The sequence below is a fragment of the Carcharhinus amblyrhynchos genome, chromosome 4 (genome assembly GCF_965287045.1).
Source record: "Carcharhinus amblyrhynchos chromosome 4, sCarAmb.v2.hapA, whole genome shotgun sequence".
Taxonomy (NCBI): domain Eukaryota; kingdom Metazoa; phylum Chordata; class Chondrichthyes; order Carcharhiniformes; family Carcharhinidae; genus Carcharhinus; species Carcharhinus amblyrhynchos.
The window spans coordinates 3,555,285-3,575,444 of NC_137327.1; the positions used below are offsets into that span (position 1 = coordinate 3,555,285).

The 20,160-nt window shown below is 49.0% G+C and overlaps 1 protein-coding gene across 1 annotated transcript; it reads right to left on the reverse strand.

Annotated features, from left to right (window-relative positions):
* Nucleotides 1–5,508: 5,508 nt before the first annotated feature.
* LOC145342493 (CKLF-like MARVEL transmembrane domain-containing protein 3) lies at nucleotides 5,509–17,095 on the reverse strand. Its single transcript, XM_080188055.1, has 5 exons — nucleotides 16,870–17,095; nucleotides 15,316–15,471; nucleotides 11,978–12,070; nucleotides 11,750–11,873; nucleotides 5,509–6,487 (listed from the first exon to the last, which is right to left on the reverse strand). Exons 1-5 carry the CDS (start codon nucleotides 16,984–16,986, stop codon nucleotides 6,453–6,455), a joined length of 525 nt encoding a protein of 174 aa, XP_080044181.1. The 5' UTR covers nucleotides 16,987–17,095; the 3' UTR covers nucleotides 5,509–6,452.
* Nucleotides 17,096–20,160: the final 3,065 nt, after the last annotated feature.

Genomic DNA, 20,160 nt, shown 5'->3' on the forward strand with positions numbered 1-20,160 from the left:
CAGCACTGACCCTCTGACAGTGCGGCACTCCCTCAGCACTGACCCTCTGACAGTGCGGCACTCCCTCAGCACTGACCCTCTGACAGTGCGGCACTCCCTCAGCACTGACCCTCTGACAGTGCGGCACTCCCTCAGCACTGACCCTCTGACAGTGCGGCACTCCCTCAGCACTGACCCTCTGACAGTGCGGCACTCCCTCAGCACTGACCCTCTGACAGTGCGGCACTCCCTCAGCACTGACCCTCTGACAGTGCGGCACTCCCTCAGCACTGACCCTCTGACAGTGCGGCACTCCCTCAGCACTGACCCTCTGACAGTACGGCACTCCCTCAGTACTGACTCTCTGACAGTGCGGCACTCCCTCAGCACTGACCCTCTGACAGTGCGGCACTCCCTCAGTACTGACTCTCTGACAGTGCGGCACTCCCTCAGCACTGACCCTCTGACAGTGCGGCACTCCCTCAGTACTGACTCTCTGACAGTGCGGCACTCCCTCAGTACTGACCCTCTGACAGTGCGGCACTCCCTCAGTACTGACTCTCTGACAGTGCGGCACTCCCTCAGTACTGACCCTCTGACAGTGCGGCGCTCCCTCAGCACTGACCCTCTGACAGTGCGGCACTCCCTCAGCACTGACCCTCTGACAGTGCGGCACTCCCTCAGTACTGACTCTCTGACAGTGTGGCACTCCCTCAGCAATGACCCTCTGACAGTGCGGCACTCCCTCAGCACTGACCCTCTGACAGTGCGGCACTCCCTTAAGCACTAACCCTCTGACAGTACGGCACTCCCTTAAGCACTGACCCTCTGACAGTGCGGCACTCCGTCAGCACTGACCCTCTGACAGTGCGGCTCTCCCTCAGCAGTGACCCTCTGACAGTGCAGCACTCCCTCAGCACTGACCCTCTGACAGTGCGGCTCTCCCTCAGTACTGACCCTCTGACAGTGCAGCACTCCCTCAGCACTGACCCTCTGACAGTGCGGCACTCCCTCAGATCTGACCCTTTGCTCTGGGAAGGTAGTGGAGGCCAAAACCTGACAACCTTTAAAAAGTATTTGGATGAACACTTGAAATATCACATTCAAGGATACGGGACCAGTTCTGGACAATGGGATTAGTGTGCCTTTCTTGGTATTCTCGGTGCAGACTCGATGGGCTGAAGGGCCTTTTCTGTGCTGTATGACTCTATGACCTCACCAGCTGGTCTAAACTCCAAACAAACCTCATATACAGCTTCGCTGTAGCAGCCACAAAGCAATGTCCAGGACAACTGGCTAACTCTCCTCATAGCCCAGGAGTATCTGAACTGGAATTTCATCCCAGGAGGCAGCAGCTCATTCAGTGAAGGTCTGGAATTCTTTAGAAAACATATGCATTTCAGTGGCACCTTCCAAGTCCACGGGACATCCCGAAGTGCAACTATTCCAAGTACATTTCACGTGTAACCATGGCTTCATAGCACCAGGGACCCGGGTTTAATTCCTGCCTTGGGTCACTGTCTGTGTGGAGTCTGCACATTCTCTCCGTGTCTGCGTGGGTTTTCTCCAGGGGCTCCAGTTTCCTCCCACAGTCTGAAAGACATGCCGGTTAGGGTGCATTGACCTGAACAGGCACCAGCGTGTGGCAACTAGGGGGAATTAACTTCATTGCAGTGTTAACGCAAGCCTTGTGATTGATAAATAAACTTTAAAAACTTTGAAGGAGGGGCAGTACTTGAAAACCTCTCATTGTCAATGCCCCTTCCCTGGGAAAAGGGCTGTGTGTGTTTGTCCTGTCAATGCGCCCTCGTGATTTTATGCACCTCAGTAAGGTCACCCCTCATTCTCCTACGTTCCAAGGAATAAAGTCCTGGCCTGGCCGACCTCTCCCTATAACTCAGGCCCACTCGAGCTGGCAACATCCTCGTAAATCTTCCCTGCACTCCTTCCCGTTTATCAGTCTCTTTCCTATAACAGGATGGTCAAAACTCTGCACAATACTCAAAAGTGTAGCTTCACCAAGACTTCTACAACTGTAACACAACACTCGCTGCCCTGACTGACGAGCACAGTGAGAAGTCTGACAAGACCAGGTTAAAGTCCAACCAGTTTATTTGATAGTAAACCCACAAGCTTTTGGAAACGGTGTTCCTTCGTCAGGTCCAAAGATGTGCAGGGTTGGGTTGATTGGCCATGCTCAGAAATTGCCCCTTAGTGTCTAGGGATGTGTAGGTTAGAGGGATTAGTGGGTATAATGTGTGGGGATGTGGGGGTAGGGCCTGGGTGGGATTGTGTTTGGTGCAGACGTGATGGGCCGAATGGCCTCTTTCTGCACTGTGGGGTTCGAGGTGTGTGGAACCTTTCACACTCCGGACAAAGGAACACCATTTCCGAAAGTTTGTGGGTTTACTATCAAATAAACTGGTTGGACTCTAACCTGGTGTTGTGAGACTTCTTACTGTGTTTACCCCAGTCCAACGCCGGCATCTCCACATCCTGACTGATGAAGGCCAGTGTGCTAAATGCCTTCTTCACCAGCCTGTTTACCTGTCATGCTGTTACCAATGAGCCAAGGATGTGAGAGGTGTCTCAGAAAAGGCAGTTCTGTACTCGCCGACACACTCACCATAATGTGACGTCATTCGCATTTGTAAATAAATTGGAACAAGCTGAGATTTGAATTCCAGGTTCCTCATGTTCCAGTGTTCATATTAAAAATGAAACAGCCAAAGCTTCCCATTTCTCCCCCCTCCCACAGAAGCCTATCTGCTGAAATCACTTCCTGATATGATGGGTATTTTTAGCAACTTCTGTTTTGTTTCTCTTCCCGCTGATGTCGTGCTTTATTTCCTCAAATCTGCAAAACTCAGAGGCTTAACTCATCCTTCACCAAACTCAGTCAACGGGGGTTAATGCAGTCACCATCACTGCAACGCAGAATATTACATTGTCAGAGGGTCAGTGCTGAGGGAGTGCCGCACTGTCAGAGGGTCAGTGCTGAAGGAGTGCCGCACTGTCAGAGGGTCAGTACTGAGGGAGTGCCGCACTGTCAGAGGGTCAGTACTGAGGGAGTGCCGCACTGTCAGAGGGTCAGTACTGAGGGAGTGCCGCACTGTCAGAGGGTCAGTGCTGAGGGAGTGCCGCACTGTCAGAGGGTCAGTGCTGAGGGAGTGCCGCACTGTCAGAGGGTCAGTGCTGAGGGAGTGCCGCACTGTCAGAGGATCAGTGCTGAGGGAGTGCCGCACTGTCAGAGGGTCAGTGCTGAGGGAGTGCCGCACTGTCAGAGGGTCAGTGCTGAGGGAGTGCCGCACTGTCAGAGGATCAGTGCTGAGGGAGTGCCGCACTGTCAGAGGGTCAGTACTGAGGGAGTGCTGCACTGTCAGAGGGTCAGTGCTGAGGGAGTGCCGCACTGTCAGAGGGTCGGTGCTGAGGGAGTGCCACACTGTCAGAGGGTCAGTGCTGAGGGAGTGCCGCACTGTCAGAGGGTCAGTGCTGAGGGAGTGCCGCACTGTCAGAGGGTCGGTGCTGAGGGAGTGCCACACTGTCAGAGGGTTAGTGCTGAGGGAGTGCCGCACTGTCAGAGGGTCAGTGCTGAGGGAGTGCCGCACTGTCAGAGGGTCAGTGCTGAGGGAGTGCCGCACTGTCAGAGGGTCAGTGCTGAGGGAGTGCCGCACTGTCAGAGGGTCGGTGCTGAGGGAGTGCCACACTGTCAGAGGGTCGGTGCTGAGGGAGTGCCGCACTGTCAGAGGGTCAGTGCTGAGGGAGTGCCGCAGTGTTGGATACTGTATTTGAGATTTGATGCTAAATTTGGATCCTGTGTCAGGCTGATATAAAATATCCCACAGTCGCTGTTTTAGAGGGCGCGGGGGGCGGGGGGGAGGCGCGGTTTGCCTCAGTGTCCTGACCAACATTCATCCCCAAACCACCACGAATTTTGAAAAGAAAGTGTTTATTTAGTCATTTTACCTCTTTACAATGTGTGTGATCTTCACAAATTGACTCGCGTTTCCAACAGTAAAAAAAAACCTCATTGGCTGTAAACCATCCTAAAGTGGAGAAAGGTGCTATATAAATGCATGTCCTTTCACCATTCCTGTAATGAGGGTGACGGTGGGACTCAGCAAGGGTGCAGGAGTGGGGGGGGAGGGGGCGTGTGGGAGGTTGCCGGGAGAGTTTGAATGCCTCCCCTGGATTGTCCTCCCTTTCCCTCCCCTCATCTCCACCCTCCTCTCTGAAGCATCTTCAAATCTCCCGCTACGATGGATATTGTGGTCACCTCGTACCTGTCTGTGAGACTCATTGTCACTGTATTAGAACGTTTCTTGAATTTCGTCCTTGACGTAATCTGTTCAAAGTCGCGTAGATTCGCATGAGGAGCAGGCCTGGAGATGGGAGTGGAATTCGCACTGACGTTCGATTGGAATTTTAACTGGTTCCTGTTTAAAAAAGGGGAAAATCTTCTCCTCTCAGGTAGGAACAGAACTTCCTTCCTTGGGGGCGGTGGGGATCCGTGCAGCAGAAATAAGAATCCGTGAGGGAAGGTTTAAAACACAGAACACTTGGGTGTGGAGCTCCAGTTATTAAACTTCACGAGCAGGAAGTATTGCATGGCACAGTGGGTTAGCACTGCTGCCTCACAGCGCCAGGGACTCGAGTTCGATTCCCAGCCTGGGTCACTGTCTGTGTGGAGTTTGCACATTCTCCCCATTGTCTGCGTGGGTTTTCCTCCGGGTGCTCCGGTTTCCTCCCACAATCCAAAGATGTGCGGGTTAGGTGGATTGGCCGCGCCAAAGTGCCCCTTAGCGTCAGGGGGATTGGCTAGGGTAAATGCATGGGATTATGGGCCTGGGTGGGATTGTGGCTGGTGCAAACTTGATGGGCCGAACGGCTGCCTCTTGCACTGTAGGAATTCTATGGGGTTGGAATGTCCCACAGTGAATGATCCAACAGTGTGAAGCTCAGTTAAATCTCTGGGGTTAAGGAGTGCTGCTGGAAATACTCAACAAATTGTCCCTAAATTAGTCTTCCCTCAATCTTCCCCAATAGGTGTAAAGGTCATGGGTAGCGGAGGGCACTCATAATGTTAAAATAGCAGGCGCGGGCTCGTTGGGCCGAAGGGCCTGTTTCCCGGGCTGTGTTGTTCTTTGGCATGGCAGAGTTAACCTTTCAAGCCAATGACCTTCCCTTTAGAACTGGGAAAGGTTTCCGAGTTGGAATAGGTTTTGTCAGCGCGGAGGCGGGGACACGATGAGGGCAAGAAATTCCCTCGAGGGAAAATCTGTGATTCCCCACTGACCTCAAAATGAAAGCAAAATACTGCGGATGCTGGAGATTGGAAATGAAACCGAGAAGCTGGAAATGGCTCAGCAGGTCTGGCAGCATCTGGAGTAAACACAGTAAGAGGTCTCACAACACCAGGTTAGAGCCCAAGCAGTTTATTTGAGAGTAATCCCACACTGGGTTTACTATCAAATAAACTGGATGGACTCTAACCTGGTGTTGTGAGACTTCTTACTGTGTTTACCCCAGTCCAACACCAGCATCTCCACAACATCTGGAGAGACAGAGAAACATAGAAAATAGGAGCAGGAGGAGGCCACTCAGCCCCTCGAGCCTGCTCTGCTACTCATCACGATCATGGCTGATCATCCAACTCAATAGCCTGATTCCACCATCCCCCCACCCCCCATCCTTTGATCCTCTAAGTGCTACATCTAACTCTTGAAGACGTTCAATGTTTTGACATCAACTACTTCCTGTGGTAATGAATCCCACAGGCTCACCACTCTTTGGGTGAAGACATGTCTCCTCATCTCCATCCTAAATGATCTATCCCGAATCCTCAGACTGTGACCCCTCGTTCTGGATTCCCCCTCACCATCGGGAACATCCTCCCTGCACCTACCCTGTCCGGTCCTGTTAGAATTTTGTAGATTTCGATCAGATCTCACTCCCCATTCTTGGATGTTTCGAATCCAATATGACGGAGGAAGAGTCACATTGGACTCGAAATGTTAACTCTGTTTCTCGTTCCACACATGCTGTCGCACCTGCGGAGTTTTCCCAGCATTTTTGGTTTTTATTTCGGGTTTTTAGCATTTGCAGTATTTGTCCTTCGGATCAGTGTGGGCGGGATCCTTGCTAAATATATTTAAGACGCGGGTTGATAGGTTTTTGATAGGCAAGGGAATTAAGGGTTATAGGGAGAGGGCGGGAATGTGGAACTGAGCCACTTCAGATCAGCCATGATCTTAATGAATGGCAGGGCAGGCTCGAAGGGCTAGATGGCCTACTCCTGCTCCTATTTCTTATGTTCTTATCTCTTTCTCTCCATCTCTTATTTTATGAAGAAGTGTTCTGATTATGTCACAAGCAATGATACAGATCAGTGCAAAAGTGCTTCACATTTAACACACGGAACGGGATCACAGGGAGATGTGACCAGCAGAATCTTCATATTCCTACACTTTGTTTCAGTCAGAATCTGAGTCTTCCTCTTCATCCTCACCTTGACAGACAGGGAGAGAAACAACGGACAGAAACGTTAAAGATGATATTTCATTCATTATACTTTTAACAGCACGACACGGTCAGTTAGTGAGTTAGAAAATCATACGTTCAGGTTCTGTTTTGGAGACGTGAGTACAAAACCTGTTGCAGCGCTGAGGGAGCCCTGCACTGCCGCGAGTTCCCTCTTTCTGTCCAGATGTTAAAATAATGCAACTACAGCTGTCCTTCCAGAACCCCCCTGCTCCTGAAGGTGGCACAGTGGTTAACACAGCACCAGGGACCCGAGTTCAATTCCAGCCTTGAGTCATTGTCTGGGTGCAAACGGGTTTGCACATTCTCCCCGTGTCTGCGTGGGTTTCCTCCGGGTGCTCCGGTTTCCTCCCACTCTCCAAAGATGTGTGGGTTAGGTGGATTGGCCATGCTAAATTGTTCCTTTGTGTCCAAAGATGGGTCAGTTAGGCGGATTAGCCATGGGAAATGTGTGGGGTTACGGGGATAGAGCAGGGGAAAGAGTCTGGGTGAGATGCTCTGTCAGAGAGTCAGTGCAGACTTGATGGGCCAAATGGCCTCTTTCTGCACAGTAGGGATTCTATGATTCTTTTGTGAAATGGTTCTACGGGATCTCTGGTATTTGTCAAAAGGCGGTTGGGACCTTAATGTCTCATCCTGAAAAATGGCACCTCTGACAGTGCAGCATTCCTTCAGCACTGCACTGGATTACTGCCTCTGGAATGGAATTTAAATTTAAACAAAGGTCTGTGGTGGAATCTAACACAACAGTGATAACCTTCAGGCTTGGGCTGGTAACACTTGTGCAACACGAGTGCCAGTTAATGACCAACTCAAACAAGACAGAATCTAACCATCCTCCAAAGATGACGAACAGTATTTCCCTTATCGAATCCTCTGTAGCTGTGGGTGTGACTATCGACCAGAAATTGAAGTGGACTAACCACGTAAGTATTACAACTACAAAGGCAGGTCAGAACCAGGACATTTGACTCTCCAAAGCCTGTCCACCATCTGCAAGACACAAGTCGGGAGTGTGATGGAACAGCCCCGACTTTCCTGGATGAGTATAGTTCCAGAAGCTCAACACCATCCAGGCCAAAGCGGTTCCAATCGCCTGGCATCCCAGTTACCGCCGTTAACATTCACTCCCTCCATCATGGACGCACAGTGGCAGCCCTGTGTACCATCTACAAAATACACTGCACAAACTCATCAACTTTCTTCCAGACCCGTGATTAATTCAGTCGTTTCATGGTTACTGATTCTAGCATTCCCAGATTTATTCAATTCCAGTTCATCAACTGCGGTGGTGGGATCTGAACTTGTGTTTCTGAACTTTAGTCCACGTGGGAAAACAAGTTGTGAGGAGGATACGAAGGGTGTCGAAGGATGGCGATAGGTTAAGCGAATGGGAAAAAATTTGTTAGATTGATTATAATGTGTGAAAATATGACTTAAATTGGAAAACAATAGAAATGCAGAATATTATTTAAGTGGAAAGATACTACACAACGCTGTGGTACAGAGGGATCTGGGTGTCCAAGTATGTGAATCACAAAAGATTAGTGTGCAGATACAGCAAATGATTAGGAAGGCAAATGGAATGTTGGTCTTTGTTGCAAGGGAGATGGATAAAAGTAGGGAAATCTTGTAATAACTGTACAGGGCATTGGTAAGTCCACACTTGGGGAACTGTGCACAGTTTTGGACTCCTTGTTTGGGGGGTGGGTACACCTGAATTTGAAGAAATCAGAAAAGGTTCACTAATTTGATTCCTGGGGTGAAGGGGTTGCCTTCTGAGGAAAGATTGAGTAAGATGGGCCTTTACTCATTAGCGATTAGGAGAATGAGAGTTGATCTTACACTGGAAGGTAGAAACAGGAAGAGGCCATTCAGCCCCTCGAGCCTGTTCTGCCATTCAATGACATCATGGCTGACCTGTGGCCCAACTCCTGATTCAAACAGAGAAGATTCTGAGGAGATAAAAGCAAAATGCTGCGGATGCTGAAATCTGAAACAAAAACAGAAAATGCTGGAAAATCTGTAGAGAGAGAATAGAGCCAACGTTTCAGGTCTGGATGACCCTTTGTCTGAGATTCTAAGGAGACTTGGCTGAGATTCTAAGGTAGATGCTGAGAAGGTGTTTCCTCTTGTGGGGGAATCTAGAACTAGAACATTGAACCCTACAGTGCAGAAAGAGGCCCTTCGGCCCATTGAGTCTGCACCGACCACAATCCCACCCAGGCCCTACCCCCATATCCCTACACATTTACCCACTAATCCCTCTGACCTACACATCCCTGGACACTAAGGGGCAATTTCTTAGCATGGCCAATCAACCTAACCCGCACATCTTTGGACTGTGGGAGGAAACCGGAGCAAACCCAAGCAGACACAAGGAGAATGTGCAAACTCCACACAGACAGTGACCCGAGCCGGGAATCGAACCCAGGACCCTGGAGCTGTGAAGCAGCAGTGCTAACCCACTGTGCTACCGTGCCGCCACAGTTCTGTTGGAGATGAGGAGAAGTCGCTTCTCTCCGTGGGATATGAATTTTTTGGAACTCTCCACCTCAGGGAGCTGGGGACACCGAGTCACCCAGTATATTCAGGCTGTGAGTTAGAGACATTCTTGAACTGGACGGCTATGAGGGACAGGCAGGTAGATGGAGATGGGCTCAAAGTGAGATCAGCATAACTTTAGTGAATTGTGGAGCAGATTTGAGGGGCCAAATGGCCTACTCCAAAGACGTTACCATAATGATAGAGACCCCACAACTGTTTGAAAATACCGCATAACAGCCAGAATTTTACCGTCTGCCCTGGAATCAGGGAGGGCGTGGCTCACAGAACGGAATTCTCCATTGGCCTCGGGGTTTTATGAGCCTTGCCCGAGCGAGACTGTAAAATACCGGCCAGTGTCTCCGATCTCTGTTATTGGGAAAGCAAGGTTCGTGGAAGGGTTTTGTGCATCTTCCTAATCCATTCAGAAACCGGGGAGGTTGCAGAGGGTCCCGCCCCTGTGATACTGAAGCAGTTGAGGCTTGGAGAAGATAATCAGCCATGTTTCGTGCTGGAGTTTCCATATCTGCCGATGATATGAAGAGAGGCGGAAGGGCAGAATGTGATGAGGATATTGTGATTTTGTAACGGCATATTGATAGATTAGATGGGTGACTGGACAAAAGTAGGCAAATATGGGGAAATGTGAGGTCATGCACTTTGGTAAGAGGAATCAAAAGACAGATTATTATCTCACTGGGGAGAGACTGCAGGTGAGTGAAGTGCAGAGGGATCTGGGTGTTCTAGTGCATGAATCACAAAAAACCTGCAGGCAGGTCCAACAAGTAAAGAAGGCAAATGGCATTTTGCAAAGGGACGTTTATTGCAATTGTATCGGGTGTTGGTGAGACCTCACCTGGAACACTGCCTACAGTTCTGATCCCCTGACCTTATAAACATTGGAGACAATCCAAAGAAGGTTCACCAGGTTAATTCCTGGGATGTGAGGGTTGTCCTATCAGGAGAGACCTCGGAGTTTAGAAGAGCGAGGGGTGACCTTATTCAAACATAAGATCCTGAGAGGGTTTGACAGGGTCGATGGTGAGATGTTTTCACTAATGGAAGAGTCTCGAACAAGGGGACACACTACAAGAGAAAGGGCCGGTCATTTAAAACTGAGGTGGGAGAAATTTCTTTTCGCAGAGGGTGGTGAATCTCTGGAATTCTCTGCCCCAAAGGGTGGTGGAGGCTGGATCATTAGAAGTATTTAAAGTGGAGATGGATAAATATTTGATAGATCGAGGAATCGAGTGCTATGGGGAAATGGCACAGATAAGGAGTTGAGGCCGGGATGGTATTGAATGGTAGGGAGGCTGGAAGGACCTGGTGGCCGAATCCTGCTTCTGTTTCTTGTGTTCTTCTGATCACTGACCAGTGCACATGAACAGTATCAGGATAAGGTGGAGACCAGTGGTTCACCCCATTTGGAGTGTTGTCAGCAGTTTTGGGCACCGTATCTAAGGAAGGATGTGCTGGGCCTCGGAAAGGTTCACAAGAATGATCCCTGGAATGAAGAGCTTGTCGTTTGAGGACCAGCTGAGGACTCTGGGTCTATACTCATTGGAGTTTAGAAGGATCTTATTAAAACTTACAAGATACTGTGAGGTCTGGATAGAGTGGAGGTGGAGAGGACGTTTCCACTAGGGGGGAAAGCTGGAACCAGAGGGCACAACCTCAGGCTAAAGGGACGATCCTTTAAAACAGAGATGAGGAGGAATTTCTTCAGCCAGAGAGTGGGGAATCTGTGGAACTCTTTGCCGCAGAAGGCTGTGGAGGCCGGGTCATTGGGTGTGTTTAAGGCAGAGATAGATAAGTTCTTGATTAATAAGAGGATCAGGGGTTAGGGAAAAAGGCAGGAGAATGGGGATGAGAAAAATATCAGCCATGATTGAATGGCGAAGCAGATTTGATGGGCCGAGTGGCCTAATTCTGCTCCTCTGTCTTAATAGGCCATGAATGTTCATTGTGCAGGCGTACCATCTACCTCTTCCATACAACTGTCCAGCAGTGAGTATTACTGGAGGACAGCACTGAATTCACATAAAGTCTTCTTCACCCATTACCCCCTGTGCTTGTTGCGCTACACCGGCTACTGCTCTGACCTCGCTATTTTAAAATACTCACGTCCCAATCCCTCCATGCCCTCAAACCCTCAATGTCTCTCTGACTTCTTGGAGGCACACAATCCTCTGAGATAGCTGCACACTCCTCCAATCCTGGCATGGTCATGATGTGGAGATGCTGGCGTTGGACTGGGGGTAAACACAGGAAGAAGTCTCACAATAGCAGGTTAAAGTCCAACCAGATTATTTGATAGTAAACCCACAAACTTTCGGAAATGGTGTTCCTTCGTCAGGTCCGTGGAAGGTTCCACACACCCGATGAAGGAACACCGTTCCCGAAAGCTTGTGGGTTTGCTGTCAAATAAACTGGTTGGACTTTAACCTGCTGTTGTGAGACTTCTTCCTGGATGGACTCATAGCTTCACAACAGGCTGGCTCAGTCCTGGACTCTGGAACTCCTGCTGGAAACTCCTCTGCTTGGCTTCTGTCCCCTAAACTGCCTCTTAAAAACCCACCTCTTAGTCTAGGCTTTCAAACAGCAAACTCCCATGTCTGTTAGACAATCACTCCTGTGAAGTAGCTGGAGATGTTTGTTAGACATAGAGGTTACAGTGAGGAGGTACCTGTGGATTTTTTGATGGTCGCAGTGTGGGTGGGGAGTTCCTGTGGACTGATGAGGCTGATCAGGTGGTTGCAGAGGTAGTAGAAATCGAAAGCGAACACAACCGTCGCCACAAAGCCAAAGACCTTTTTTTTATATATGAAAAAAAGAGGAACACGGTAAAGTTACTGATTCGAGACGAGAGCGGGGAATCTGACTCAAAGCCAACTCCAGGTGTGAAGTTACTCACTCCGGCTGTTTTCCAAGACGCTGAGCTCTTTGTAATGGCGTAAATCGAGATTGCGAAGAAAATAACGGCAGCGGTCACACACCGCAGGAAATCCTGGAGGGGTTTTTTTTTCAAAACACAATAATTGAAATATGTTAAAGAAAATTGCACGTTGCAACAGAGTTAGCGAGATTCTGTCAAATGAACCGAATGCGATGATTAGTGACAGGAAGTGAACTGGGAGCCCCAGGGCAGCGCGTGTAAAGGTGATGCACTGAATGTGAAACTGTACCTTCACAACCTCAGGGTGTTTCAGAGAACATCACAGCCAATGAAGTACTTTTTGACATGTGGTCCCTGTCGTCATGTAGGAAATGCAGAAGCTAATTTGTGCAAAGCAAGCTCCCACAAACAGTGATGTGATAGTGGCCAGATAATGTATTTATAACTGTGGGAAAGGCATAAATATTGGCCAGAACACCACAGTCAGCTCCCCTGCTGTTCCAAACTGGCCTCTGGTTTTCATATTTCTCCAAAAGACACTATCTCCAAAAACAGTATCTGCTGCTGTCGAACTTTTGAATGGATCTACTTCGCATTAAGTTGATCTTTCTCTGCACCCTAGCTTTGACTGTAACAATACATTCTGCACTCTCTCCTTTCCTTCTCTATGAACGGTATCTCCTGCACTTCCTCAGGACTGCACCGGGAGAACATAAGAAATAGGAGCAGGAGTAGGCCATCTAGCCCTTCGAGCCTGCCCCGCCATTCAATAAGATCATGACTGATCTGTCGTGGCTCAGTTCCACATTCCCGCCCTCTCCCCATAACCCTTAATCCCCTCGCCTATCAAAAACCCATCAACCCACGTCTTAAAAATATTGAGCGAGGCAGCCTCCACCACTTCAACGGGCAGAGAATTCCAGAGATTCACCACCCTTTGAATGAAGAAGTTCCTCCTCAACTCCGTTCTAAACCACCCCCCCTTAATCCTGAGGCTGTGCCCCCTAGTCCTACTGTCCTTTCTGAGCAGGAAGAGCCTCTCCACCTCTATCCTATCCATCCCATTCATCATCTTATATGTCTCAATGAGATCTCCCCTCATTCTTCTAAACTCTAACGAGTACAAACCTAGTTTATTCAGCCTCTCCTCATAGTTCAACCCCCTCAACTCCGGAATCAGCCTAGTAAACCTCCTCTGCACTCCCTCCAAGGCCAAAATATCCTTGTGTAAGTGTGGCGACTAACTGCACACAGTACTCCAGCTGCGGCCTCACCAGCGCCCTATACAGCTGCAGCAAGACCTCCCTACTTTTATATTCAATCCCCCTCGCTATGAAGGCCAGCATCCCATTCGCCTTCCTGACCACCTGCTGCACCTGCAGGCTGGGTTTTTGCGACTCATGCACAAGGACCCCGAGGTCCCTCTGCACCATCGCCTGCTGCAGTTTTTCGCCACGTAAGTAATAGTCCTTCCTACCATTATTCCTACCAAAGTGGACAACCTCACATTTGCCAACATTAAATTCCATTTGCCAGTTCCTGGCCCATTCGCCCAGCCTACCTAGATCCTTCTGCAGACTCTCCACACCCTCCGCACAATTTGCCGTTCCACCAATCTTGGTGTCATCAGCAAATTTTGACACCATACACTCGGTTCCCTCCTCCAGATCGTGTCACTCTGAATCAGTATCACAGCAGGCAGTCTATTCTACACCCCAACCGCTCTTTGAGTGAAGAATCTACCTCAAACATCCCTCCTATATCTCCCACCATGGACTTTATAGTTATGCCCCCCTAGTAACAGCTACAAATACCCGAGGAGATAGTCTCTGCATGTCCACTCTATCAATCCCTCTCATCAGCTTATAAACCTCTATTAAGTTGTCTCTCATCCTCCTCCGCTCCAATGAGAAAAGCCCCAGCTCCCTCAACCTTTCCTCATAAGACCTACCCTCCAAACCAGGCAGCATCCTGGTAAATCTCCTCTGCACTCTCTCCAATGCATAGCTCGGCACAACACTGAGGGCTGAAGGGCCTGTACTGTGCTGTAATGTTCTATGTTCTATAGAACTAGGAGCAGGAGCAGGACATCTGGCCCCTCAATAAGATCATGGTAAGCAGTGTCACAACACCAGGTTAAAGTCCTAGAGGTCTATTTGGAATCTCTGTATTTGGAACTGAACCCATTGAGCAGGCTGGACTGGGGGGAAGTAATTTGGTGCTGGATTTGTTTTAGCTAGCGTAAGGAAAATAACAGTTCCAGATATAGCTTTGCAAAATTCGCAGAGATTAACTGGGGTGTGTAAGATTCAATAGGATCGGTAGAGAGAAACTATATGTCCTCTGGTGGGGCAGGGGAGTCCAGCACAAAGGGGCAGAATCTTGAAATGAGAGCCAGGCCACTCAGCGGGGAGTGTCAGCACTTCCTCACACAAAGGGGGGAGTGTGAATCTGGAACTCTCTCCCCGCAAAAGGCCACTGGGGCTGGGGTGCAATTGGAAGTTTGAAATCTGAACCAGTCACATAACCGTTAGCTGAGTTATGAAGCCAAGGTGGGTAAATGGAGCGAAGAGGCATACTGATCACAATCTCACTGACTGACAGAATACTTTACCTTCTCAGGAGACTAAGGAAATTTGTCATATCCGCAATGACTCTCACCAACTTCTGCAGGTGCACCATTCAAAGCATTCTCTCTGGTTGTATCACAGCTTGGTATGGGCTCCTGCTCTGCCCAAGACCACAAGGAACTACGAAGGGTTGTGAATGTAGCCCAGTCCATCACGTAAACCAGCCTCCCATCCATTGTCTCTGTCTACACTTACCACTGCCTCGGGAAAAGCAGCCAACATAATCAAGGATCCCACACACATCCCGGACATTCTCTCTTCCACCTTCTTCCATTGGGAAAAAGATACAAAAGTCTGAGGTCCCGTACCGACCAACTCAAGAACAGCTTCTTCCCTACTGCTGTCAGACTTTTGAATGGACCTACCTCGCATTAAGTTGATCTTTCTCTGCACCCTAGCTATGACTGTAACACTACATTCTGCACTCTCTCCTTCCCTTCTCTATGAACAGCACTGTGTATAGTGCACAAGAAACAATACTTTTCACTGTATACTAATACATGTGACAATAATAAATCAAATAGGGTTGAAGGGCTAAATGGCCTCCCTCCTATCCCTGTACCATGCTGGGAAGTGAGGGTTTACACCTACTCTGAGGCGAGAGTGATACTGGTTAAGCCAAGGTGTCCAGAACAACTTGTCCCAGAGCAGAGGCTTCAGATAGCCTAACAGAGGCTGTCACTGGGTAATGCTGCACATCTTGGGATAGAGAGAGATGTTACTTACCATCAAGGGACCGTGAAAGCCTGGGATATAGTCGATGTACTTTGTCACGTAAATGTAATAGGCACAAATGGCTAGCAGGAACTCGATGAGTGGAGCGGCCATGAAAGCTGCCATGGATGATGCCAAATAACAAATGAAAATGATGAAGGATAGAACCTGAGGCGAGAGAGAGAGAGGAATGTGAACCAGCAGAGGCTGCATAGCTAGCAGACGAATGAAAGCAGTCACTGAGCATTGTCCTTAGAGTCTGTCAACCAAAATCCCCCCCCCCCACCCCTCACACACCACCTGATTACTTATAGGAGTTTACGGCATAGGAAGAGCCCATTCAGTATTTGTACTGGCTCTTTGAAAGAACCGCCCAATTAGTCCCTTGGTTTGTACTACCAAAAACCAAAGGGAAATGCTATTTGAGTCAACTGGCCAATCACGAGGGTGCATGATCTATATGCCTGGGATCGCACTGACATTTTGCCTCCCCGAGTATAAATTGCTGCCATTGTTTGAAATTTGGCATTCTTGTGTTTGTCCAGATGAGTGTGAAACGAAAAGCTCCTCTACGTAAATGTCCCTCGATGTAAATGTTCGTGATCTGTGCTATTGAGTGATTGCTTTCTCTGCGTCGCTTTCTCTGGCCGAGCTGAGCTGAGGGGCAGTGGTTTTGTGGGGGGAGGGGCAGCAGATTTTGTAGGAGAGGGGGCAGAAGGGAGCCAGTCAACTGTCCCTGTTCCCGGGGTGTGGAGGGTGAGGGGAAGGGAGCGGTCCGTGTGCAACTCTGCCCAAGGTTGGGATCACAGCTTCGAATCAACAGCGCAGAAGTGGCCCTTCGGCCCATCAGATCTGCACTGACACATGAGAAACACCTGCACTCCCACCTGCCAGCACTTGCCCTGAATGTTATGCCGTGTCAAGGACTCATCCAGGTACTTTTTAAAGGATGTGGGGCCTTCCCCCTCCACTACCCTCCCAGGCAGCGCATTCCAGACCCTCACCACCCTCTGGGTAAAAAAGCTTTCCTTGACATTTCCTCCCCCCCAAACCTCCTGCCCCTCACCTCGAACCTATGTCCCCATCGTGACCGACCCTTCGACTCAGAGGAGCCCCCCCCCCCCCCCCCCGTTTATTTGGCAGGAACAGCTTATTTCGGTAGGAGAGAACCTGCAGTAAGAGGCACAGCTGCTCCTTCTCCATGCCTCTCCATCTTGCGATGCCCTCTGTGGTCCAACAGCACAACCAAGAACCACCCACCCTGCTCAAGCATGAGAAGGGACAAGGGACATTTTTGGTGCTGCGGGGATGGTGGAATGGGGACAGTGACCCTGGGACCAGCCCTGACCATGCCAGGACTTGCCCCTTCTTTCACTGGCAGTTCCCCCATTTGCTATCAGATGAATGCGTGCCCTCTCTCCTGCCAAAATAAGCAAACAGACTGCCTGATAAGCAGTGTCCCTGCCAGCCTATTGTGTTCTGACATGGTCAGTGCAAATTCAGCGCGACGGGAGATGATGATGGAGAGAGGGGGGGAGATCAGAGCGATTACAGAGGAGGACTCACCAACTCCGCGGCCAACAGCAGCCCCTTGCGAGAAGTTAGGAAAGTTTTGTCCGGGATGAGGGCAGCCAGTCCCGGCGGAGAGGGGGGAGCAGCTTCGGGCACCTCAGTCTCTCCCATGGCAGCGACAGATAGAGGGGAGGGACTGGGGGAGGAGGCGGAGGAAATATTTAAAATATCGGGGCTTCTTTTTTTCGCTTTTTAGGGAATTTAAATCTCTTTTCCCTTACCAAAAAAAAGGGGGCAGCCTCAGCGGGAAACGGAAATCGTAAGTTTGCGGAAACTTGGAATCCTCCAATCTGAGACAATGGGGGGATTGGAGAGAGAGAAAGAGAGAACATTCCGCTGGAGCAGACAGGAAATCAAATAATAGCAGCATAATAAGTGAGATTCTCAACATTCAGACAACTCAATTTAAACTTTGCACCCCCCCACCCAAAAAAAGTGCATCAGAAAACTTCCTAAAACTTTGCAAACAAGTATTTTGCACGAAAACAACTTTGCAAAAAGTTTTGCAAACAAGTTAAAAAGTTCTGAGCAACTGTTTCCCCCTGTAATCTCCCCCTGGACAGAATTGCAGAGAAGCTAGCCTGTAACATTTTGCAAAACTCGTGATGAAAATGTTACTCGTGACGAACTTTACAAATAACTTTCTGCAAAAAAAGGGACTTTGCCAAGTTCCATTTCCAAATTTAAATAGCTGTAAAAAGGGGGGAAAGCTGTGTTTAATATATGAAAAAAAATTGTTCCCAGATGCAGGGTCTCAATCTTTACTCAAATCTCTCAGTAATTTTGGTAATTTGGGGTGTTGGGGGGAGAATGCAATGTGGGTTCAGTTCAGTATATGCTCTGTGTGTGTGTGCGCCAGGTTCAGAGTTGCTGCGAGGCTGTGTCTGCGAGCCCTTTGCTCTCGGAGCTGTAAACTCTTGTCGTTTCCTGTCACACTCTGTAGTGTTTTAACAATCTGCTATCAGATCCTGCAACAAGAGCGAGTTAGTGAACAAGGCGCAGTGCCAGAGATCTTCTGATGTGGAAAGTTGGCAGCTGCGCCAGTGCGGCACTCCCTCAGGACTGCACCCGGGGTTGTAAACTTGGACTGTGTGCTCAGGTCTCTGGGGGGAAATTTGACTTTGCAACCTTTTGCCCTTAAGAAATATGAAAGTTCCTAAAGTGTCCGACTCCACTATCACAATAGGCAGTCTATTCTACACCCCAACCGCTCTCTGAGTGAAGAATCTACAGTAAAAAGTCTGACAACACCAGGTTTTAGTCCAACCTATTTATTTGATAATATACTCACAAGCTTTCGGGGTTAGCCCCTTCGTCAGGTGAATGGAGAGTTCTGGCCTCAGACAGAGCATATAAAGCACAGACAGTTTAGAGATTACTGATTAGAATGCGAATCCTTACACCTAACCTGCTGTTCAAGACCTGAAGTGGCTGATAATGTGAGTGGAAGGAGCACTGATCACAGTTTAAAGAGATGTGTATTGTCTCCAGACAGTACAGTATGTGAGGTTTTGCAAACCCTGTCTGGAGACAATACACATCTCTTTAAACTGTGATCAGTGCTCCTTCCACTCACATTATCAGCCACTTCAGGTCTTGAACAGCAGGTTAGGTGTAAGGATTCGCATTCTAATCAGTAATCTCTAAACTGCGCTTTATATGCTCTGTCTGAGGCCAGAACTCTCCATTCACCGGACAAAGGGGCTAACCCCAAAAGCTTGTGAGTATATTATCAAATAAATAGGTTGGACTAAAACCTGGTGTTGTCAGACTTTTTACTGTGTTTACGCCAGTCCAACGCCGGCATACCCACATCATGAAGAATCTACCTCAAACATCTCTCCTATATCTCCCACCATGAACTTTATAGTTATGCCCCCCAGTAACAGCTACAAATACCCGAGGAAATAGTCTCTGTACGTCCACTCTATCAATCCCTCTCATCAGCTTATAAACCTCTATTAAGTCTCCTCTCATCCTCCTCCGCTCCAAAGAGAAAAGCCCCAGTTCCCTCAACCTTTCCTCATAAGACCTACCCTCCAAACCAGGCAGCATCCTGGTAAATCTCCTCTGCACTCTCTCCAATGCATAGCTCGGCACAACATTGAGGGCTGAAGGGCCTGTACTGTGCTATAATGTTCTATGTTCTATGAACTAGGAGCAGGAGCAGGCCATCTGGCCCCTCAATAAGATCATGGTAAGCAGTGTCTCAACACCAGGTTAAAGTCCAAGAGGTCTATTTGGTACCACGAGCTTTCGGAGCATTGTTCCTTCATCAGGTGAGTGCGATGCTCCAAAAGCTCGTGCTGGCAAATAGGCCTGTTGGACTTTAACCTGGAGTTGTGAGATTACTGTCAGTGCCCAACTAGTCCAACACTGGCAACTTCACATCAATAAGATCATGGCTGATCTTTTTATGGACTCAGCTCCGTTTACCTGCCCGCTCACTATAACCCTTAACTCCTTTGCTGTATATCTGTCCTTGCCTTAAAAACATTCAATGAGGTATCCTCAACTTCTTCACTGGGCAGGAATTCCACAGATTCTCAACCCTCTGGGTGAAGAGGTTCCTCCTCAACTCAGTCCTAAATCTGGTCTCCCTTTAAGTGTGTTTGAGAAGGGGAATAAACATTAGGGGCAGAGTTTTCCTGTCCCATCTGCAATGGGAATTGCAGTGCGCAGGACAGTGTGGTGCAGAGGTCCTTCGACCTTGGGTGGGAATTTCCGGTCTTGGAGTGAGCACAGCCGGGAAACCCCACCCATAGGTGGCAATGGCGTTGGAGGAGGCCATTCAGCCCTGGGAACCAGTCCACCATTCAGTAGGACCACGGCTGATTAGGTTCTGATTTCAGCCTTCCTGCCTGCTCCTCCGTAATCCTCAGCTCACTTGTCTATCAAAGGGTGGCATGATGGCATAGTGGTCACTGTGTGGAGTTTGCACATTCTCCTCGTGTCTGCGTGGGTTTCCTCTGGGTGCCCCAGTTTCCTCCCACACTCCAAAGATGTGCGGGTTTGGTTGATTGGCCGTGCTAAATTGACCCTAATGTCAGGGGATTAAAGGGTAAATTTGTGGGGTTACGGGAATAGGGACTGGATGGGATTGTGGTCGGTGCAGACTCGATGGGCTGAATGGCCTCCTGCATTGTAGGATTCTATGGTCTATCTAACTCTACCTTGAATCAATCCAGTGACCCAGCATCTCGTACTTTCTGCGGAAGAGAATTCCACAGACTAACCACTCTCAGAGAAATTATTTTCCTAATCCTAAAAAGGTAGACTTCTTAT

Coding starts and splice junctions, on each gene's coding strand:
- LOC145342493 (XM_080188055.1), bottom strand. CDS start 16,986: ATGGGAGAGACTGAGGTGCCCGAAGCTGCTCCCCCCTCTCCGCCGGGA. Junction 11,874..11,977: donor CGTCTTGGAAAACAGCCGGA/GTGAGTAACTTC, acceptor TATAAAAAAAAG/GTCTTTGGCTTTGTGGCGAC. Junction 6,488..11,749: donor GACCATCAAAAAATCCACAG/GTACCTCCTCAC, acceptor CTGTCTGTCAAG/GTGAGGATGAAGAGGAAGAC.